Source organism: Lampris incognitus, chromosome 6 (assembly GCF_029633865.1).
Source record: "Lampris incognitus isolate fLamInc1 chromosome 6, fLamInc1.hap2, whole genome shotgun sequence".
Classification (NCBI taxonomy): Eukaryota; Metazoa; Chordata; class Actinopteri; order Lampriformes; family Lampridae; genus Lampris; species Lampris incognitus.
This window is the reverse complement of record NC_079216.1, coordinates 23,381,170-23,405,905: the sequence shown is the minus strand read 5'-3', so window position 1 is coordinate 23,405,905 and position 24,736 is coordinate 23,381,170. Positions and strand designations below refer to the sequence as shown.

Here is a 24,736-nt window from a genome sequence, read left to right as displayed (position 1 = left end):
CCAGGGACTTGTAACCGGCAGTACAGCAGTCCATCTTCAACCTGGAGCTTGCCCCATTCATGCAGCATCTTTCTGACCATGCCAATGGCGCCTCGTCTCACATCATCGGTCAGTGCTTCTGTTGACTCTTTTAGACTCAGGATTTTGCCGACTACTGGATCTGTTCTTTGGGCTCTTCGGAGTTCGGCAGGGTCGATGGCTGGCATAAGCGCTCCATTGCTGGTCACCCTGTGACAAGGTCATCGCAGCAATCCAGGCGACATCTTGGCTTTTGCTGGCCCTGCAGCCTTCCCAGGTGGCTGTGACAACTTCTCTGGCCAGTCCCTCTGTACATTCTGTCACATACTGAGTGATGTCTAAGGGGCCCCGTGACAGTGTGTCTGCATTGACATTGCTCTTGCCGGGCCTGTACTTGATGTCAAATCTGAACTCGCACAACTCGCCCACCCATCTATGCCCCACTGCGTTTAGCTTAGCAGTACTCATAACATATGTTAGGGGATTGTTGTCAGTATAGATGGTGAAGTGCGGCGCATAGTACAGGTAATCTCTAAACTTTTCGCAGACTGCCCACTTCAATGCGAGAAATTCAAGTTTTCCTGAGTGGAGTCAGCAGTTTCTTTCAGCTGGTGAGAGACTTTGCGAGCCGTATCTGATGACTCTGAGTCTACCATTCTGGCACTGGTACAGGACAGCTCCAAGTCCTTTCTCTGACGCGTCGGTGTGTAAGACGAATGGCAGGTTAAAGTCCGGGTAAGCGAGTACGGGTGGAGTTACCAGAACGTCGATGAGCTTACAGAGGGTCTCCTGGTGCTTCACAGTCCACTCTACTGGTGTCTTGGATGGTAACTGAGCACCCTTCCCCTTCTCTCTCCGGCGCCTTCCTACCACCTCTCCTGCAGGGCTGTGGTTCACTTGTAGCAACTCGTAGATGGGCGCAGCAATTCGAGAGAAATCCTGGACATAGGCGCCGTAGTAACTCAGGAATCCCACGATCCTCTGCACATCTCCCACAGTGGCTGGTGGTGTATCTCTGAGGGAGTTCACAGCTGCCAGGTCTTTGGGGTCGATTCTCACTCCCTGGGCGGAGACCAGTCGTCCCACATACCTCACCTCTGGCTTAAACAGCTCGCACTTGGTGGGTCGGAGCTTGACCCCGTGACGCTGCAGGGCTCTCAGGACCTTTCTTAGTCCTTCCACGTGGTCTTAGAAGGTTCGGCCGAAGCACAGGATGTCGTCCAAGTACGGGATGCAGCACTCATTTCGGAGGGACGCCAGCATCTCTTCCATACTACTTTGGAATGCCGCTGGGGCATTGGTTAGTCCGAAGGGTATATGTACCCATTCATACAGTCCCCAGGGTGTCACAAAGGCCGTCAGGTGGCGTGACCCCTCTGCCATGAACCCTTGATGGTATGCCTTCCCTTGGTCGAGGATCGAGAACCAACTGTATCCGCCCAGGGTGTCAGTGATGTCCTGGATTCTCGGCAGGGGGTGTCTGTCAGGTATGGTGCGCTGGTTCAGCAGTCTGTAGTCAATACAGAGCCTGAGAGCTCCATCTTTTTTTCGTACGCATACGACTGGGGCTGAGTAGGGCGATTTGGACTTGATGATCCAACCTTTGGCGAGCAGGTCCTCGATGTACTCCTTGACCTCCCTGTAGAGGGGTTTTGGAATGGAGTTATATGACCTTTGCACTGGAGTGTTATCTTTGAGCGCGATGGTCATTTCCAGGCTGGGTATACACCCCATATCATCGTCGTTCCGGGCAAATGCGTTTGACTCTTCACGCAGCATTTTCCTTGCAATCTCCTGTTGCTCCTCATTTAGATGGCTCAGGTCGACTGGTGGATCCCCCTTCACGGTTGAATCTCCTATGCCAGCTGCTGGGCCTTCCAAGGACTGGACACTGCCAACTTCCACGCCCATCTGCTCCTCCTTTCCCTGCCCAGCTGTCTGGATGATCTTGACGATTGGCTGGATACCAGGGCCGTTTTGTGAGAGAGAGTGACATCATGTTTTGTGTGGTTGCCGACAGGGACTCTCACGTAGGGTCTGTTCACTCTCTCAGTCTGTACGAGACCATCGCCCACATCAAGCTGCTGTAGTTGAGCGTTTTCTTCATTTGGTTCGAAGAGCACTGGTGGGTTGATGTGTCGAAGTTGGGTGGCACCTTGCACTTCACCTGCTTGACCTGTCCAGGTGGGATGACGACATCCCCTGGTCCCACCTTCACCATGCCATATCTCCTGTCACCATCACCTGACGGCTGTGTCTGGATGAAGTTGACCAAGGCCGTGACTTTGTCCTCCTGGATGTTCAGAGCTCCACAGAGCAGGCTTGCTATGGCAGGTAGGATGTCGTTGCCCTCTTTTGGTCCTAGGATTAGCTGCTCGATCACGTTGAACCCAATCAGGGGCCTCTCCATGGACACACTGCTCACAAGGAAGGGCACTTGTACCGCCAGGTCTGGATCACTGTTGCCAGGGAGGCGCACCATCACCCCCACCCAGCCATCGTATGGTAAGGGCTCGCCATTGATGCCTAACACTTCGAGAGATGTTTGCCCTGTGAGCTCAGCCAACGGCCGTATCTTCTGATCAGGGAGGTAAGTCTTCATCCACTGACGGTCTAGGATACTAAATTGGGCCCCAGTGTCCAGGAGAGCTTCCACAGCGTAGATGCGAATGTTACACTTGATTGTGCACTTCTTCCCCACTAGCTGGGCCAGCCTCTCATGTGTCTGTACCTCCTGAGCTTCGAGGTTGGAGGCCGCACTCCTAGCGTGCACTTGGTCAGTGTCTCCTGTCCTCCCCTCAGCCACAGTGGAGGCTTGTACATGGGGGCTGCTCACAGCGTGCGCGACTGCCGGTGGTAGAGAGGGTCGACTGATGTTCTGTCTCTGCCCTCCTCTCCTCTTGAGGCAGCCGACGGCTCTGTGGCCCTCCTCCCCACAGACGAAACAGTGGCTACAACTGTTACCCAGTGCCGCACAGCTAGGGCAGCCGAATTGTCTTGGTGTTCTTTGGTGCTCAGGCCTGGTTGGGACACCCTGACGCTGCCATGCATGTTCAGGAGGGGCTCTGGTGGGAAGGGCTCTTGTGTCTTTAAGGGTGTCAACCACCTTCGTCAGAGCATCGAGTTTGGCAAATAGCTCATGTAGCAGATTGTCTTTCTCCTTACTCTTTGGTTTTGGTTCAGGAGGCTTGGTCGGTTCAAGCTGTGCACTGTGAGCATTGGTTACCTTTAGGTGGGGGCCGTAGCCCAGTCGTCGCTGTCTCTCACTCTCTTCGCTGCATATCTTGTTCACCTGTCTCACGAGAGTCTCATCTGTTAGACAGTCAGACAGGAATGGCTTGAGTTCAGTACAAACATTACTGTACTTCGGGAGAAGACCTTGGTGAACCGTGCGTAGAAACACATTCTGCAATGTGCGAGGCTCATACTGGATATCTGTGTTGGCCTGTTTTAATGCGAAGAGAACCTTTTGCTTCAGGCCCATCATTCTGTATAGGAACTGTTAGGGGCTCTCCTGCTCATTCTGCTTCGTGCTGATTAACTCTTGAAAGAGCTCACTGTCACTCTTCTCGCTCATATGCCACCGCAGGAAGCCTTTAAGCTCACTGATTGTCAGGTCGTCTTTGTTGATGAGCATATCTTTAAACTGCCCTGGCTTAACAATACGGAGCACCCCTTGATTGACTTCATTCTCTGTATGTTTGGCTCCGACCCCCTCATCAATCTGTTTGCATAGACTGTTAAACCCTATGTCTGACGTACTGTCGCCAACCTGACCAGCTTGAATCTTAAATTCTCTGCGTAGTAACAGTAAGTCTCTCATGGAGACGACATTGTCAGTCATGGTGCGGGTGGGCGTTAACTAGCACTAACTGCACCTGACTCTTGATGAAGAGAGTGTTGGCTAGTAGGTGTTTCGGTTGTGGGCTGTGTCACCTTAAGCTCAGCTAACCTTCTGCCAAAAGCCTCATAGTTAGCCATCAGAGTCTGGTACTCCAGTGTTTGTCTGTCAAGCAACTCAACTTGAGATGTGTCTGCACTGCTGTGTTCTGCTCTTACAGGGTGAGTTACTGGTGCAACATGAACAGGTGTTGATGTCACGGCACTACTGTGTTCTGCTCCTACAGGAGTTACTACAGGTGAGGTGATTATGGGTGCGGGCACAGACGCAAAAATCTCCTTTACATTACTCATAGGTTCAGATATTACAGTAGTAGGCTGACGTAGAACAACTAACTCTTTCACCATATCATTCAGTTGGAGTAACTGAGCAAACCCCTGATCCTCTAATTCAGACAGCGCTTGACTGTGGAGGTAAGTACATATATAATCAAAACAACTCTCCTCATCACCCTCCTTGGCATTGGCATACTCATCAGATCGTGGGATGTTTTCGACGATTTGGAAGATCTCCTCACCGGTCAGCTTGTGAAGTCCTTTCTTTATCTGCCAAATCAGTCTCTTTCTTTCGTCGTCACCTACGGCTACCTTGTCAGTGTCGGCCATCTTTCACAGTCCACCGTCCCTGACGTCTTTGAGGTGATCATCCCCGGTCATCAGATGCTCGCCCCACGTTGGGCGCCAAGAAATGTTACAGGTCCCAGGTAAGGGGCGGGGCCAGTACCAGGAAAGTGGGTCTGTTTTAAACAGAAAGAAAGTATAAAACAGGAGACGTGGGTGACTTGTTGAGCAGGCTGGTGACGTCTGAAGGCACGAGCCCACTGCAACACACTTATAGAAACACAATACTCTGCCAGACCAGCGCGCCCCCTTGTGGCGTGGAGACATATTGCAGCTGCAATACATTAGAAATACTTGGTCTACATAACAATGAAATAAATCTGGCTCTTACTAACAATATATCAAATACAATAACTTAAATTGTGACAACACAATTGTGAGTGTCACACTCTCAATAGAATGACGAACCCTAGCGATCACCGAGCAACAACCATTCACTCCAATGCGAGGTCGAGTCAAGCTGGCGACCCGTGCGGTTAGTGGGTGGTGAGCTCCGAAGCTATAATTTGTACCGCAACAAAAAGAGACAGATAAACCAAGTATTATGACTACTGTGCCTACGTTTTGAAAAAGAAGAACACTTTGAATAAATGGAATAGTACTTAACACGGATTTCTTGTGAAATAAACGTGAAAAAGTAACACACTAACTTTCTAGCTTTGCGTTAGCCTAGTGCTACTTAACGCCAAGATCAACATGCCGAAAAGAGATTCTAGAAACAAAACCTGTACATCACTTCTTGAACAAGAAGTCGAGGGCTTTGATGGTTTGTGCTCGCCGTTACCTTTTACACCAACTAAGAGCCCGGAACCGAAGAAACAGCGCTCCAAAGATGGTGAAGAATCGGAGGGCATTTCAAATACTGATATCCTAAAAGCGGTGACTGATTTGACAAAACGCTTCACGACTCTTCAACAAAACATAGCCAAGAACACTGACGCCATTACCACAGTGTGCGAGCAGCTGAAACGGATGGAAATTCAAGTAAAAGAAAATAAAGAACATATGAAAGAGATTTCGGGGCAAGAACTCCAGGACTGTTTTGAAAACACACACTGGAGTATTTTTGCACATTCAGCTACCCATGGCTCCCATATAGACATTAATGAACAGACATCTGCCATACTAGCCTACATTAACTTTTGCACTGACAGTGTCACAACAAAAAAATCAGTCTTTACCTTTCCAAACCAGAAACCCTGGATGACCAGTGAGGTCCGGCAGCTGCTGAAAGTCCGGGATGCAGCGTTCAAGTCAGGTAACTGTGAGGTCTACAGCGCAGCCAGATCCAACCTCAAAAAGGGCATCAGAACAGCCAAACATAAATATTCCCTACGAATAGAGGACCACTTTCACAATAACTCGGATCCCCGGTGAATGTGGCAAGGCATTCGATCCATCACAGTCTACAAAAGTTGTAATCACGGTCCCACTGTCCATGATGCCTCCCTGCCAGACAAGCTAAATCATTTCTATGCCCGCTTCGACAAGGACAATACTGACTCAGCCACAAAAATCCCCAAGCACCCAGAAAACCAGGTGCTCACTCTATCAGTCGCAGAGGTCAGAGAATCACTGCACAGAGTGAACACACGGAAGGCTGCCGGACCAGACGGCATACCAGATTGGGTCTACCGGGAATGTGCCGACCAGCTGGCTGAGGTCTTCACACCTGTATTTAACCTCTCACTGTCCCAATCTAAAGTCCCGGCATGCTTTAAGACCACCTCTATCATTCCTGTCTCCAAGAAACCAACATCCACGTGTCTGAATGACTACCGACCCATAGCACTCACCCCCATTGCCATGAAGTGCTTTGAGAGACTGGTTTTGGTTCACATCAAAAACATCATCCCCCCCACATTCACCCCACATCAGTTCGCCTACCATCCCAAAAGGTCTACTGAGGATGCCATTGCCACTGCCCTGCACGTTGCTCTGACCCACCTTGAACTTAACAACACATACATCCGGATGCTGTTTATAGATTACAGCTCTGCCTTCAACACTATCATCCCCGCCAAACTAACCACCAAACTCCTCCCTTGGCCTCAACCCCTCCCTCTGTAACTGGATCCTGGACTTCCTGACCAACAGATCTCAGTCTGTTAGGTTAGGTGGCCACACCTCCTCCACCCTGACCCTCAGCACAGGTGCTCCTCAAGGCTGTGTTCTGAGCCCCCTCCTTTTCTCCCTATTTACCCACGACTGCCTGTCAACTCACCCTTCAAATGTTATAGTTAAGTTTGCACATGACACCACAGTCATTGGCCGTATCACCAACAATGACGAGATGGCCTACAGAGATGAGATTGAGCACCTCACATCATGGTGTACTACTAACAATCTTGTCCTTAATGTGCAGAAGACAAAGGAGCTGATTGTGGACTTCAGGAGGTCTAGAAGCTGCAGCCACTCCCCCATACACATTAATGGGGTGGAAGTGGAGCTCCAGCTTTAAATTCCTTGGAGTCCACATCAGCGAGGACCTTTCGTGGACATTAAACACCCAGGCCCTTGTGAAAAAGACCCAACAACACCTGTATTTCCTGAGGAGGCTGAGGAGCGCCCGTCTACCCCCCAAAATTCTCACCAACTTCTACCACTGCACAATAGAGAGCATCCTGACCATCTGCATCTCAGTGTGGTACGGCAACTGCACCTCAGTAGACCAGAAAGCTCTGCAGCGGATCGTCAAGGCGGCCCAGCATATCACCGGTACCCAGCTCCCAGCCATAAAAGACATTTATCACAAACGCTGCCTTCGAAGGGGTCTGCGCATCAGCAGAGATCCCACCCACCCCAACCATGGACTGTTCTCCCCCCTGCGCTCTGGGAGGCGCTACAGAAGCCTCAGAGCCTGCACTGCCAGGCTCAAAAACAGCTTCTTTCCACAAGCTGTTGGACCTGAACCTGGCTACCCACTGAATGTCTGTAGATATTTTAAATATTTTGTACTCCAGCTTTTTTTAACTTATTTTTAGCTTTTGGTCTTCATGTGTGTATATCTTATATTGTGTTTGCTGTGTTTGTCTGTGTCTGTCTTGCACGGTTTGGTGAAGCCGCAGCCCTCATTTAATTTTTAACATGTGCCTGCACATTATTTTTAATGACAATAAATTGAATTTGAATTGAAGTCTCCCAACTGCAAAAGAAAAGTGAAGAGGCCGAACGTTACAGCAGGTGATGGAATTTACACCTGCACGGAATGAGAGACACCTGCAGAAAACATCAGAGGAGAAATCATCAAGCTTCTCACATTGCTCGCTCCTGAAGATAAGAACAAGATGGGATTTCTTGTCGACATGGTGCATAGAGTTGGAGTGCAACGTGAAAATGCAACTCGGCCCGTCCTTGTGCATTTCACAATGCGATCCTTCAGAGACAAACTCTGGAAGATTTCCCGTGACAGTGGGATCCTGAAAGAGCAGAAACTACTCCTCAAGGAAGATTTGACACAGGCCGACAAAATGGAAAGAAACAAACTCTGGTCACTTGTGGAAGCAGCCAGAAAGCAAGGAAAACATGCCGGTTTTTGTGGTGCACAAGCTTATATTGAAGGAAAAATGGTGACCCGTTAAGTTAACATTGAGTTTAACACTCACAGTGTTCCAGCAAACAAGCCACAGTTGGATTGACTTTTAATAATGCTAAATGGTTTAAAATGCACAATTGAGTGGGTTGGTACTTAAAGTTATAGTTGAGGTTTATTGCTGGTAAGTACCTATTTCATTATCTTTCTACCACAGTAAGTTTTGATTTGTTTTGCTTTTTCAGACATCAGCTGATCTTTTGTTAGTTTATTATCTTAAAGTATATGGCGAATTTTAAGTTTGGTGCATTAAAGTTATGTTCTATCAGTGTAAGGGGATTACGTCATAGTACAAAAAGGAAGGCAGTTTTTCTCTTTAGTAGGCGTTATAATGCAGATATAGTTTTCTTACAAGAAACTCATTCATGTAATGATGATGAAAGTTTTTGGAAATCCCAGTGGGGGGATACAGTGTATTTTTCTCGTGGCTCAAATCATTCCGCTGGAGTTGCAGTGCTACTAAATAGATTTAATGGCGATGTACTGGAGTCTGCTATTTCGGAGAAAGGACGGTGGATTATTTTGGTCTTAAAAGTGGACAATCTTTTGTTTATTACTTGCAATGTTTATGGACCAAATAGGACAGTTCAAGCAAAGGATATGTTCTCTAAGCTCTCTTTAAAACTGACAGACCTTAAGGGAAAGTACAAAGATCCTATTTTTATCACTGGAGGGGACTTCAATGACGCTCCAGATGATGAAATGGATCGATGGCCTCCCAGATCTTCGTTGTCATTGGGTTTTAAGCCTACGTCATTTATAAGTGATCACCTCTTGCTTTCAGATGCTTGGAGGTTTATGAACCCCAGTGTCAAAGATTACACATGGACCAACTCTAGCAGGTGCTCTCATAAATAAAGGCAATCTTTATAGTTATGAAATTTTCCTAAAAGCCAAATCTTTTCCAGTCAAATATAAAGAATTTACTTCTGGGATAAGGGCTATTCCCACAGATATAATTGAATTAATGAAATGTCACTTAGGATATCAAAATGTTAATCTTCAAATACCTTGTTTAAATGTTAATGGAATAAAATTAACAGATATGAAATGTACCAACAAACATATAAGAAAAGTGCTTTATGACTATAATAAGATTTCACCCCGAGGGAAACCTTTCTGGAATTCACAATTGCATGACATAAAATGGTGTAAGGCTTGGTTGTGCCCATTTCAATTATGTATCTAAAAAAAAATGAGAGGAATCCATTTTAAAATGTTACACAACATCTATCCATGTAACGCATTAATTTCCAAATTTACTGACATAGAACTTAATTGTACCTTTTGTAGCGCTGAGCCAGAAATGGTTATGCATTTGTTTTGTCACTGCCCCTCCTCATCTGTGTTTTGGAGTGATATAGAGAATTTTATACTTAACAAAACTGGACAGTCTATAATAATTATGCCTAAAGACATTATTACTAAATTTGAATGTGAAAATAAATCTTTAAATTACATGACGAATCTTATAATTGCACTCGGTAAATTTCACATACATGAAGTGAGGTTCTCTAGATCCCTCCCAAACATTGATGCTTTTCTGGTTGAGTTCAATATGTATTTAGACACATTGGCCCTTATGATGAATAAAAGAAGTGAACGCACACTGTCATATTATAAGGAACTGTTTTCTGTAGCCTCTGATTGAGGACCTCCAGTCCTCCAGACGAGGACTGGAGGTCTTCCTTGGGGGCAGAGTGAAGGCTGAGCATGACCCACAGGAGGCGATCAACCCAGTTGCTGTCCGTGAGGCTGGCACGAAGAGTGGCCTTCATAGACCGATGAAACCACTCACAAAGTCCGTTGCCCTGCGGGTTGTATGCTGTGGTGCGGTGGAGCTTCACCCCCAACGCCCCCGCGACTGCAGTCCAGAGCGCTGACGTGAACTGCGGGCTCCTGTCAGATGTGAGGTCAGCCGGCGTGCCAAAACGGGCCACCCAGGACCCGATGAACGCCCGGGCCACCTCAGTAGTCGTGGTCGATGACAGGGGAACAGCTTCCGGCCACCTGGTGGTCCTGTCCACCATGGTGAGAAGGTGAGTGAACCCATGGGAGGGGGGCAGGGGGCCCCCCAGGTCCACATTCACATGGTCAAAACGCCTCTCGGGCACCAGGAATGGCGCCAAGGGGGCTTTGGTATGACGGTGTACTTTGGAACGCTGGCACGCCACGCAGGAGTCAGCCTAGGCCTTAACGTCCTTCCTGAGGCTGGGCCAGACGAACTTGGCCCCAACCAGCTTAGTGGACGCCTTCACACCTGGATGGGAAAAGCCATGGATAACATCAAAAACATGGCGCCGCCAGAAGGTGGGCACCATGGGGCGGGGCTGGCCCGTGGAAACGTCGCAGAGGAGCGTGGCGTTGGCGCTGTCAAACACCACATCCTCCAACCGCAGCCCCGTAGCAGCCATCTGATAGGCCTGGATGTCCGCGTCAGCGGCTCGGTCTACAGCCATGGCAGCGTAATCGAGTCCCAAGTGAACGGACCCTGCCACCCCCTGGGAGAGGCAGTCAGCGACCAAGTTGTCCTTGGCAGCCACGTGCCAGATGTCCGTGGTAAACTCCGAGATGGCAGAGAGCTGACGTTGTTGGCGCCTGGACCACGGCTCGGAGGTCTTGGCCATGGCAAAAGTCAGCGACTTGTGGTCGACGAAGGCAGTGAAACGGCGGCCTTCCAACAGGAACCTGAAGTGTCGGGAGGCGAGGAAGAGACCCAGGAGCTCCTGGTTGAAAGTGCTGTACTTCCGCTCGTTGTCCTTAAGCTGTTTGCTAAAGAAGGCAAGGGTTTGCCAGGCACCGCCCACCCACTGCTCACACACCGCCCCGACCGCATAGTCAGAGGCGTCGGTCATGGGGGCAATCGGGACAGTGGGGGACGGCCAGCGCAGCCTTGGCGTCGTCGAAAGCTACGTCCATCCCCGGGGACCAGTCTACCTCGCCCTTGGCTTCCTTGCCCCGCAGGGCCTCGTACAAGGGCCGCATGCGGTGAGCTGCATGGGGAATAAACCTATTATAAAAGTTCACCATGCCCAAGAACTCCTGCAGGGACTTCACAGTGCGGGGGTGTGGAAAACTGGCGACGGCGTCCACTCTGGCAGGAAGCGGAACGGCTCCTTGCAGGGAGATGCGGTGGCTGAGGAAGTCGATGGACGACAGGCCAAACTGGCACTGGGTTGACTATGAGTCCATGTGCACTGAGCCACTCGAACAACTGCGGGAGCTGCGTCAGGTGCTCCTCCGCGGATGCGCTGGCCACGAGAATGTCATCCAAGTAAACAAACAAGAACGGCATATCCCGTAACACAGAGTCCATCAGCCGCTGGAACGTCTGCGCTGCCCCCTTGAGACTGAAGGGCATCCGCAGGAACTCGAAGAGTCCAAATGGCTTGATGACCGCTGTCTTGGGCACGTCCCGAGGGCACGTCCCGAGGGTGGACCGGTACCTGGTGGTAGCCCCGCACAAAATCTACTTTGGAAAAATGGTGGCCCCCGTTAGGTGGGCGAAGAAATCCTGTATGTACGGGACGGGGTACCGGTCAGGGGTTGTGGCGTTGTTCAGGCGACGAAAATCGCCGCAGGGACGCCAACCGCCGTCAGCCTTAGAAAACATGTGCAGGGGGGAGGCCCACGGGCTGTTCGAGCGGTGCACAATGCCGAGGCGTTCCATGGTGGCAAACTCCTCCCTGGCGATAGGGAGCTTAGCAGAGTCGAGGCGCCGAGCACGTGCGTAGACCGGAGGGCCGTCGGTGGCAATCCGAGCCCTTCAGGGTGTGCACCGGGGTACGTCAGGGGTGCATCCTTGCTCCAGTTCTCTTTAACATATTCCTCCTGTGTGTGACATTGCGGCTCCACAAGGAAATCAGGAAGGACAGTGGGGTTACTGTGGACTTCAGACTAGATGGAAACCTATTTAACATCCGTAGGTTCCAAGCGGTCACAAAAATGACATCTGAGCACATCATCGAGTTACAGTACGCAGATGATTGTGCAGTTGTGGCCCACACATCCGAGGCACTACAAGCTACCCTTGCAGCTGCTGCAAGGGTGTATGGTAGGATGGGGCTCTCTATAAATGTGGCAAAGACTGAAGTAGTATGCCAGTGGGCACAGGTGTGGTGAGGTCAGGGAACTCTGCAAGGAGTTGTTGATACGTGTCTCCGGCGGCGAGCATGTTTGACAGGCCGAGCGTCCCTGCACCTCCCAGTGTGCAGGGGTATGTAGCGAAAGAGACAGCATCGATCAAGCGACAGTTTGTAACATCCACCAGCAGCCCGAAGGTGAATAGGAAGTCCGCGCCCAGGAGGGGAACCGACACCGCGGCCATAACGAAGTCCCAGCCGAAACGCCGCCCGCCGAAACACACCTCCACATACCTGGTGCCGTAGGTACGTATGGGCGTGCCGTTCGCGGCATCTATCCGGGGGCCTTGACCGCCGGCCATGGTGTCCGCGGCCGATGCAGGCAGGATGCTACGCTGAGCGCCCAAATCAACCAGCAGCCGCCGGCCAGATAAGGCGTCCTTGATAAACAACAGCTTGCTGTTCTCGCCGGCGCTCATGCCGGCCCTGGCGTTTCTCTGGACGCTGAAGCTTCATGGCGGGCAACACTGTTTGGCCCTGGCACCAAACCTGTTGTGGTAATAACACAACCCGCTACACGCAGGTGCCCGCTGCGTCCTCCAGCGGCGGGGGCGAGGTCTGGGTGGGGAGCATCGCATGAACGAACTGCTGCCGGTTGGCAAGGAAAATCCTGTCCGCTTACGCACGCAGAAGGCAGTAGTCTTTGGTGGAGGAGAGGGGGGAGCTGGCTAACGCTGTGCGCACAGGCGCTGGGAGCTGCCGTAGAAAAATATGGGTGAAAATGAAGGAGGGGTCCGCTGAGCCCAAAACGGACATCTTCTCCAGCAGCTCAGAAGGTTTGCTATCGCCGAGTCCGTTGAGTGACAACAGGCGATCCGCCTTCTCCATCTCCGACAGCTCGAAGAGCTGTAAAAGGAAGGCCTTGAGTGCGCCGTATTTTCCCACAGCCGGGGGGGGGGGGGGGCTTCCAGTAGCCCCGTAGCTCGGGCCGTCGTCTGGGCATCCAACGCCGCCACCACATGGAAATACCTCGTAACGTCCCGCGTTAATCCTCCCAGCTCGAACTGGGCTTCAATGTGCTGTACCGTTAGCATCATGGTGTCGTCATCGCTTTGGGTCGACATGTTCGTTGTCAACGTGCGGGGTCACCAATGTGGGAGTGCAGGAATGAGGAGACGGAGAAGTCGAGTCGAGTTAATTCCGTTTACTCGCAACACAAAACAACACCGATACAGCGCAAGCTCTCGTGGCAACCAGCTAACCGCTAGGCTGCTGCAAACATGGCTCCCCGGAAACCACAAGCAGTGCCTACGTCAGCACTGAATGTCTGCCTTAAAGGAGCAACAGCCCCTGGTGAATCTACCCTCAAATGTGTATCGCCACAATATAATTTTTATGACTGCTTTTGACCTAACATGCTGCTAAAATGAAATGAGCATCAATTCCATTAGGCATAGTCAAGGTCACATGGAAAAATCCAACAAATTATTCAGGTTTGTTGCATCGTTATGTAGTGCATGCTCCATCTTGCTGCTCACTGCGAAGAAGAAGGAGAGGGAGAAACAATGTCCACGGCACGAGCGCGCGACCGAATTCGTAAACATGAGTCGGGTAATGAGAAAAGGACAAAAAGGAAAAAGAAGGAGGAATTTCATTAGTCACTGTGAGGATCGCTGGATAAATTTGTCAGCACTTCCAGAGATGCGGTGTCAGTTACACTGGGGATGCTCGGGATGCTGGGGACATGTCCCCACCACTTTTTGTCATGGCCCATTTTGTCCCCATCACTTTTTTTTTTTGCGCTACCAGTGGCAACGTTGTTCATGTTGGCACTGATGTCAACATTGCTTGTTTTTAATGTGCTGCAATTATGGCTTGGGATAGTGATGCCCATAGGTCTAAGGTCCCAGTATTTGGGAAACATGCTGGTGTGCTTGACAGACTTAAACATGTCAGTTATGCGGATTTCATAAACATTTTATTGTTTTACATGACATTGACAAGCAAAACACTAGAATGAATGATGCACCATTATGTAGGCTATGTCATCCATCTAGGCTAAGTAGGTTGACGTGACAGCATCGTAACACATAAAAGGTGTAGCTTTTAAAGGCCATGTACATCCCTCGATCGACATCATGTGGCCCGCCCACTGAAAAAAGGTGTGAACATGTCGAACCCGTCATAGTCCCCAGCACTTTTCAAAACAAACTGACGCTGTCCAGAGCTACTAGGGGGGCACGTGACTGTGACCGTAGGCTACCTGTAATGACCACTCTGAAAAATGATCTAAAATCTGAATGAAATGTAGACTATAGACCTGAAATTGTAACGTACTGTCATACTTCAGCATGCTAAAATAAAGTGACAGCTGAGCTGACTTGATGATGTAAAGCCAGTAGTTTTACAGTTGACTTTTCTTTTCCTTTGAAAGACTATAATAGTAAAAGGTCCTAGCTGACACTGTGTGCATGATGATGCTGTGTTATTCTACTTGTTAAGAATGTGTTCCACCAAGGTTACGTGTGCAGTAGGACTAGATTAGCTAAGTGTGTGTTACCGTGATTCATGCACATGAATATCAATGAGCAGGGCCTCGCACGTAACATTCACACAGGCCCTCGCACCCTCCCTGTGATGGCCCTGCTGGTCGCTATATATGCATCTCTGAAATTTCACAACTCATCGCCAATCAGTCAGCTTAATTTCTAAGAAATTATTGAGAAAAATCCTCATGTCGAGCAAAATTAACTGTCGGTTAATGGACAAGGACAGTCGGTTGTGTTGCATAATGTTGCAACCTTGCAAAAATCTAGATTTTCACATCAACTTTGCCGAGTGGCGGACAAAGGGAAGTGAAAGGGCCCTTCGTAGCTGATGTAGTGCGAGCTGTGTGATGTGTGTGTCGTGCTACAGAGCTGAGGCCTACCAAGACTACCGGGCCCATCACATCAAGCAGAATGCCACAATGCTGTGTGTCTGTATCTACCCCAGCACTCACATGGGGTTGTTTCATTTTACCATTTTCATTTTCATTTCTAATCAGACAGTTCATACTGTCTGATTAGAAATGAAAATGAACTCCAATGGACCTCGCATATTACCCATGCGAGGTTGGAGGATTCTTGACATTTCATTAGTGTTTGTGATACAGGCACCAGGCACTGACACATGATATGCCTATTAGCAAGATGTCCATATCTTTTTCTTTTTTTTTTTAATGATAAGAAGAGATTTACATGAAGAAACCTCTGAATAAGCCCTGCAAGTGTTACCGGCTCCAGACCTAGGGGATATCCGGAGTGGCAGCAAATGATACACAGGCTAAATAGCACTGTGGATCTGTGAATCAAAAAGAGAGGCACGAGGAAAATACATTGTCACTCAGGCTCGCGCCAGTTTATTTCCGGTCTCAACAGTTAAATAAATTCTCCACATTGTACCATATTCATCAAAAGTAAAATAAACACAAAATAAAAAGTGTAACAATTTGTAAAATCAATTTGGTTTTCCTCATCACTCAAACATCAACATAGGCTACTGTCAAAATAGCAATTTCACAACAACAGATCTGGGCACATAAACTACGTAAGACATTTTATGGCTTTCACTATTTTTCTCTTCTTTTGGATCTGCGGTATATGTCGGCTATGTGGGAATATGCACAACAGTCCCATTGGTCCATAATCTGACACCAACCTCATGTAAAGTCACATTTGATATTGGAGAAAATATAAAATTGATTTAGACCAACATGATAACAAAAGTAATAATTTTAGTAAAATAATATTTTATGTTTTGTCCGTTCTCAGGAATAATTGTGCATACCTATCAATTATAAGCACAGATGCAAACAGGAGGAATAATGGTAAAGTAAACCTTGCTAATACAGACACAAATCACACACTGCACTCTCGTAACAGCAACTGGTGGGTCTTTATTACATTTTTCAGTATTTTTCAAACATGACACTCAAATCCAGGTATGCTTATGTGTTCTTTGGCCTCCGCTACACTATTTGCAGGTTCACTGTTATGTAATTCAGCTATCAAACAGGCGGCATGCAGCCTTCATCACAGCTGTGTAAGAACGAACTTGGGTGTTTAGAATGTGTCACAAAGCTGACGTTGAACTTCTGCTCCTGCACACAGAGACATTAAAGTTAAGAGAACACTCTTACCTAATGTGTGTCAACCAAAGCCATCCGACAAAACAACACCACACTTTAACATGTACAAACCAGGGCTTACTTATTACTTCTCTATGGGGGCTGTTGTTCTTAAGAGAATAATGGACATGTCTTAAGTGTCTCTACCCTGGCCTTTGTTCATATAACCCACTAAACCTCCCTCACAGCGAACATTTTATTATTAATAAACAATTTATGTAGCCCTTTTTTTAAAATGTATGCTTGATCCACTGCCACAGGATTGAGTGTTAAGCCTGCATATGCCTTTTCATCCTGCCGTCCAGAGTGATGTGTAATACTGGCTCTTTATCATAAGCTGGTAAAGCATGGAGCTCTGACGTCACTGTAGGTTAGTCTTCGTCTGCGTCCTCAGCCGGTAAACTGTTGAAGATGACTGTGTTCTTTGGTTCACTGTGTCTGTTTGGAAGCCAACACATGTTTTTTAGTTCGAGGACATAATACAAATCCATTCTACTGGTAAAAAAAAAAGCCAAACCAAAATGAAATCAGTCATGTTTGTTTAATTTCAACAGCACAACATGCAAGGTATGAGTCCATAGACTCAAGTTGCTTTCCCCCTCATCTCAGTTTCAAGTACATGAAATGGATATTGTGTTGGTTTTGATCTTTAGTCCATGACCATGTCCTATATTTATCTATGGTTATCAGTGCCTTGGTGAGAGCATCCTTGCGTTTGCCATAGAAACCCTGCAGTTAAAGCTTCTTTGCTGTTAATCTGTATGGGCTTGCAGTACCTGAGATGCTAAAGGTTTAGTCAGCTCTTCTGAATGTCCTCCTTCCCCATGCTGATTGGCTCAGCGTCACAATTTGTTGGGCAGAGTCTGGATGTTGATCTGAATTACAAGGTACAGCATAATAATTTTTGATATTGATGTTTGAGATTTAAAAGAGAATAAGGCAAAGCTGTCCTCTGCACCTCTTTTGTTCTGATCCTTTTTTGACAAATTATAGAGGACACTATAAGATTTGCTGTGACCATATTCCTGTAGCCACATTTCATTGACATAGGAGGCTTATGAGAAAAGAGACATACTACAACATTGTAAAGCTGCTATAAGGCACTTTGAATTTTTATTGACTTTGCACACCCCTGTGGGCAAAGGCGGTAGCATGGAAGAACAACTTTATTTTGCAGAAGCATTGCCTCTTTTTGCGAATATTTCCCTTTACCCTCTTGTAGCTCATGCATTTGTTCTGAAGTGTGACAGATGTGGTGGCGTTTTGGAAAAACAGTTGTTTGTAATCAGAATCAGAATAAATCGGATTTGTTGCCAAGTAGTTCAAGAACATACAAGGAGTATGTCTTGGTATGATGCTGCAAGAGGGAAAAATTAACTGTAAATAGTAAAGATAAAAGTAAAAGATAAGCTATACAGCGATGAGGTAATGCATGCCTAATTGTGGCTATGTATCCCGTTTATGTGTTGTAAATTGTTTGGTCAGATTTAGCAAAGAATCCAACGTGGATAAAAGCATTTGAAATCATGCTATAATATCTAATATCTTTCACTCATACCCTTTCTATCAAAAATACTTGAGCGCATGGTCTTTAACCAAGACTCTGAATTCCTTTTTGAGAGCAATCTGTATGATTTGAATCATCCATCCATCCATTATCTGAACCGGTTATCCTGCTCTCAGGGTCGCAGGGGATGTTGGCCAGTCATTGGGCGGCAGGCGGGGAGACACCCTGGACAGGCCGCCAGACCATCACAGATGATTCGAATCAGTCTGGCTTTAAGCGGGGTCACTCTACTGAGACTACACTCCTGTCGGTAATGGAATCATTGTGTTTGGCTAGAGCTGCCGGTCAGTCCTCAGCTGTATTGCTGCTAGATCTATAAGCTGCCTTTGACACGGTTAACCACCAAATCCTGCTCTCCACACTCACTGAGCTTGGTATCTCAGGATCTGCCTTTTGCTGGTTCGTGTCCTACCTCTCAGGGAGATCTTTTAGAGTTTCTTGGAGGGGAGAAGTGTCCAAACTGCACAGCTTATCCACGGGGGTGCCTCAAGCATCATTGCTTGGTCCCCTTCTCTTCTCAATATACACCACCTCACTTGGTGCAATCACCTGCTCCCATATCATTTCTATGCTGATAATACCCAGTTCTTCCTATCATTCCCACCAGATGACCTCACAGTCTCAGCACGGATATCGTCCTGCCTTGCTGATATCTCTGCATGGATGAAATAATGCCACCTTCAGCTTAACCTATATAAGACTGAGCTTCTTGTCACCCCAGCCAGTCCATCCATACAACAACAGATCAATATCCAGCTCGGATCAACCCAACTCATGCTCACAAAGTCTGCCCAAAACCTGGGTGCCATGAACGATGACCAACTAACCTTTAAGGTTCATGTGGCCTCGATTGCGCGGTCGTACTGATTTGCCCTGTACAACATCAGGAAAATTAGACCCTACCTGTCTGAGCGTGCAGTACAACTTCTGGTTCAGGCTCTTGTAATATCACACATTGACTACTGTAACTCCTTACTGACAGATCTCCCTGCATGCACTTTCAAACCTCTGCAAATGATCCAGAATGCGGTGGCATTTCTGGTCTTCAACCAACCCAAAACAGTACATGCCACTCCACTGTTCATATTCCTCCACTGGCTCCCATGCAGTTGCTACCTGCATCAAATTAAAAACTTTAATGCCCGCTTACAAAACAGCAACTAAAACGGCTTCCACTTACCTGAACTCCATCATTCAGGTCTACACTCGGTCCCACTCACTACGCTCTGCCAATGCAAGGCTCCTGGTACTTCCACCACAATTGGGCCCTAAATCAGTAGCCAGAGTCTACTCTTCTGTGGTTCCCCGGTGGTAGAACGAGGTACCAAACTCCATTCGATCCACTGAGTCCCTCTCCATCTTTAAGAAGAAGCGAAAGACAGCTCTTTCACGAACACCTCCACACCTGATGGTATTTAAATACAAAAAAAAGAAGCTTCTATGCACCCTATGTATTGCCTTTGTGCACTGTAAGTTGACACCTATGTCCTATCGGATTTACTTGCGTTGTCACCTCCTGACTAGATCCTTGCTTGTGTTGTATTAGCTGTCAGATCACTTTGGATAAAAGCATCTGATAAATGAAATTTTTTTTTAAATCTTCTCGCTAATTATGTCTTATATATATGATTATTACTTGAACGTGTTGGTCATATAGAGGCATCAAAATTAACTGGAGACTGATACATGAAGAACTCCTCATAGCAGCTTTCAATTTAAAGGGTTTAAGTCTCCAGTGGCATACTATGTGACAATATACACTACCGTTCAAAAGTTTGGGATCACCCAAACAATTTTGTGTTTTCCATGAAAAGTCACACTTATTCACCACCATATGTTGTGAAATGAATAGAAAATAGAGTCAAGACATTGACAAGGTTAGAAATAATGATTTGTATTTGAAATAAGATTTTTTTTACATCAAACTTTGCTTTCGTCAAAGAATCCTCCATTTGCAGCAATTACAGCATTGCAGACCTTTGGCATTCTAGTTGTTAATTTGTTGAGGTAATCTGGAGAAATTGCACCCCACGCTTCCAGAAGCAGCTCCCACAAGTTGGATTGGTTGGATGGGCACTTCTTGCGTACCATACGGTCAAGCTGCTCCCACAACAGCTCAATGGGGTTCAGATCTGGTGACTGCGCTGGCCACTCCATTACCGATAGAATACCAGCTGCCTGCTTCTGCTCTAAATAGTTCTTGCACAATTTGGAGGTGTGTTTAGGGTCATTGTCCTGTTGTAGGATGAAATTGGCTCCAATCAAGCGCTGTCCACTGGGTATGGCATGGCGTTGCAAAATGGAGTGATAGCCTTCCTTATTCAGAATCCCTTTTACCCTGTACAAATCTCCCACCTTACCAGCACCAAAGCAACCCCAGACCATCACATTACCTCCACCATGCTTAACAGATGGCGTCAGGCATTCTTCCAGCATCTTTTCATTTGTTCTGCGTCTCACAAACGTTCTTCTTTGTGATCCAAACACCTCAAACTTGGATTCATCCGTCCACAACACTTTTTTCCAGTCTTCCTCTGTCCAATATCTGTGTTCTTTTGCCCATCTTAATCTTTTTCTTTTATTGGTCAGTCTCAGATATGGCTTTTTCTTTGCCACTCTGCCCTGAAGCCCAGAATCCCGCAGCCGCCTCTTCACTGTAGATGTTGACACTGGTGTTTTGCGGGTACTATTTAATGAAGATGCCAGTTGGGGACCTGTGAGGCGTCTGTTTCTCAAACTAGAGACTCTAATGTACTTATCTTCTTGCTCAGTTGTGCAACGCGGCCTCCCACTTCTTTTTCTACTCTGGTTAGAGCCTGTTTGTGCTGTCCTCTGAAGGGAGTAGTACACACCGGTGTAGGAAATCTTCAATTTCTTAGCAATTTCTCGCATGGAATAGCCTTCATTTCTAAGAACAAGAATAGACTGTCGAGTTTCAGATGAAAGTTCTCTTTTTCTGGCCATTTTGAGCGTTTAATTGACCCCACAAATGTGATGCTCCAGAAACTCAATCTGCTCAAAGGAAGGTCAGTTTTGTAGCGTCTGTAACGAGCTAAACTGTTTTCAGATGTGTGAACATGATTGCACAAGGGTTTTCTAATCATCAATTAGCCTTCTGAGCCAATGAGCAAACACATTGTACCATTAGAACACTGGAGTGATAGTTGCTTGAAATGGGCCTCTATACACCTATGTAGATATTGCACCAAAAACCAGACATTTGCAGCTAGAATAGTCATTTACCACATTAGCAATGTATAGAGTGTATTTCTTTAAAGTTAAGACTAGTTTAAAGTTATCTTCATTGAACAGTACAGTGCTTTTCCTTCAAAAATATGGACATTTCAATGTGATCCCAAACTTTTGAACGGTAGTGTAGATGTTCTAAATTTGTGTGTATGTGAGTTTGTGTGTGTGTGTGTGCGTGTGTGCGTGTGTGTGCGCGCGCGCGTTTACTTTCAAACAAAAAAAAAAGCTTCCAGGGCATCCGGGTGGTGTAGCAGTCTATTGCATTGCCTAACCACATGGAGACCGCTGGTTCGAATCCCCGCGTTACCTCCGGCTTGGTCGGGCGTCACAACAGACACAATTGCCCATGTCTGCGGGAGGGAAGCTGGATGTGGGTATGTGTTCTGTTGGCTGCACTAGCGCCTCCTCTGGTTGGTCGGGGCGCCTGTTCGGGGGGAGGGGGAACTGGGGGGAATAGCGCGTCCCCCTGGTGAAACTCCTTACTGTCAGGTGAAAAGAAGCAGCTGGCTACTCCACATGTATCGGAGGAGGCATGTGGTAGTCTGCAGCCCTCCCGGATCAGCAGAAGGGGTTAAGGTGGAGCAACGACCGGGACGGCTCAGAAGAATGGGGTAATTGGCCAAGTACAATTGGGGAGAAAAGAGGTGGGGGGGCTTTCAGTAAACTATTAGGAAATCAGCATAAAACAGGTAATGGTGTAGCTAGTGTTGAGTTTACAGAAAAGCGTTGCCTTAACAACCGTAACTACCCTTCAGGTAGTCTTCACCATTAGCCCTCCATTCGCTTCTCCATCCACACATACACATACACATATCTATCCAAGCTGCAGTTTACCACCAAAGGTATTGAAATAATCTTTTCAAGTTTTCCTCAAATATCCAGATGGATGGCATGGATAGATCCAATACTGTTGCCTTTCAAAGAAATGTAAAATGACTAATCAGCTAGCGAAAAAGAAAACCTAGGAATGCAAAGGATTGAAACACTGAAAATGAGGCAAAAAAAAAAGAAAAAAGAAAGAAAAAAAAGAACAAATACATGAATAAATAAATAAATAAGTAAAATAATTATGTAATGGAGTTGGCCGACAAACTAGATAAGTTATTGAATAAAATTATAAATTAATCAAAATATATCACCATTTTGTTCATAGATATTAATTTTGTTCACCGTTTCTGACCTCTTTTTCTCTAGTATCCATCTCCCCTAGTCCGCTGTCCACCCCTCTATCTGAAGTATTCCCTGTTCTCATCTCCACAAAACAGATGGAGGCTGTGAATAGTTCCAGGAAATGGTTACACGTCCATCCTGTTGGAAATGCCTCACTCGGTTGGACAAATCTATTGGCTGGCGACCATTTTTACTCCCACTGACACTGGTACCACATCCAGTATATCAGGGATTTATCTTCACGCCAGTGCATCCCCTCGTATCACTGACCTACTATGTTTAATGGGACAAAAGCAGCTCATTCAGAAACGTTGGTGTAGCTCTGAGTTTCTCCCAGTCAGCTGCCCCCCCCACGCTCAAACTGCTGACTATTTCCCTCTGTTGACTGCTGCATTTTGTTTGACGTTATTACATTTAATTTTTTGCCCCGCTGCAACACCGGAAAAGATTATTATTAATTCACCTCAAACTCATGCCCCAGATTATGCTTTACACTGAATTTATCGCTTGTTTTACAAAGAATAAATTAACATTTTGTCTTTGACCTGGATTTGTAATGAAACCATACCACCAGTTGACCAGTTAGCATGGCTTGCCCATTACCCCCACCCACACTCCTATTTTTTTCCCCCCCCAATAAGCTGGACTGCACCAATTGGCTTTGCATCATTTCAACACTTCCTAACCATCTGTCCTACTCACAGGCAGGAGAATTGCATGGATCCTCTTCACTTTGGCCAACCACCCCGAGTACATAATGTTGGCCCGAAGCCGACATGTGATTGCAATGTCATGGGCCTTTAATGTCGAGATGTGCATCCATTTTACCTTTGGGGCCCCCAGAGGTGGTAGATCTGAATGACTGCAGAGTGTTTGCATTGACTGCAGGTTGTCTGGCACGGCTGCACAGGGCTGTGCTGGCATCCACATGATTCAACGGGGTATCAGCGCACACAGAGCCAGTTGGCAAAATGCGTGGTCAATACGTAGCTTGGCACAAGTCTAAAGCCTTTTAAAATGGTCAGTATCTCTTTTTGCACGATGTCCATGTGATGATCTTCATAATCTGCTTGTAAGCTGAATGTTCTTACACAAAATAATCAGCAAAAAATTGGGGTGATATGTACAAATAGATAAAGCAGGTTGGGCAATCTGTTTTTGTCTGTGTTGATCCATCTTTAATCCAGCATTTCTGTAGTGGCAGTCAATCCATCCATCCATCCATCCATTCATCTATATAGCCATCCATCCATCTCCATACTTTGCCCATATTTGTTCTCAGCGGAGGTTCTTATTTCTCAAGGTTTTGTCAGGGGTCTGACAGTGGAATCCCACATGCCGCCCTCAGATGGAGCAGGTGGCTGTCAGTCTATCTATATCTGTCTGTCTGTCTGTCTGTCTGTCTGTCTGCTGCCTGTCTATCTATCTATCTATCTATCTATCTATCTATCTATCTATCTATCTATCTATCTATCTATCTATCTATCTATCTATCTATCTATCTATCTATCTATCTATCTATCTATCTATCTATCTATCTATCTATCTATCTATCTATCTATCTATCTATCTATCTATCTATCTATCTATCTATCTATCTATCTATCTATCTATGAGGTCACATCAGGTCCCTGGCATGTTGGTACCACTGACATCCATTAGTTATCATTGTTATAATAGTTATTGATGTTGTCATCTTTATTATTGTTGATCAGTTTTATTCTTACTCCTAACCTGCCACAGCAGTGGCTTGATGTGATGTGTCTGAAGAGACGGTTGCTGTGAGAGAACTTGACGTATGTTATTTAGTGATGTAGGTCTGCTGTAAAAAGGCAACGTACCTTTTTCATAAAACCATACATCCCCAGCAGTTGTTACAAGAATTATTGTCAAAAAGGGATTTTGGTATTTATTCATAAAGAGGGCTGTTTTCACAGCAGGGCTAATGTGAATATGTGGGTACAATACAACAATTGTACCCACATATTCATATTACATATTACATAATATGTAATATGAATATGTGGGTACAATACAACAATATGTAATATGTAATATGTGGGTATAATACAACAATATGTAATATGTAATATGAATATATGGGTATAATACAACAATATATAATATGAATATGTGTGTGGGGTACTTGGGATTTAGTAAACCCCCATCTATTTTTTATTTTATATACTTACCTTCATTGACCACTCACTACTAGTAAAGAGGGAATTGTCTGCTGTGTTGTTGTGATAGCCGGTTCTCGCCACAGGAGGGCACTGCAGGTTAATTGCTTCTAGCCTGTGTGACGTAGTGCTGGCTCTCGCGGTGCACTCTGGGACATTCGGGTAGAGTCGTCAGATGAGTGTTGCCGT

General features: G+C 46.6%; 1 protein-coding gene across 1 annotated transcript in view; it reads left to right on the top strand.

The window, feature by feature from the left end:
* The first annotated feature begins 4,606 nt into the window (after positions 1 to 4,606).
* kiaa1549la (KIAA1549-like a) overlaps positions 4,607 to 24,736 on the top strand; it is a 183,128-nt gene continuing 162,998 nt past the window's right edge. Inside the window, exon 1 of the mRNA XM_056282372.1 lies at positions 4,607 to 4,622. Coding sequence (XP_056138347.1) covers positions 4,607 to 4,622 — 16 coding nt within the window. The remainder of the gene's footprint in view (positions 4,623 to 24,736) is intronic.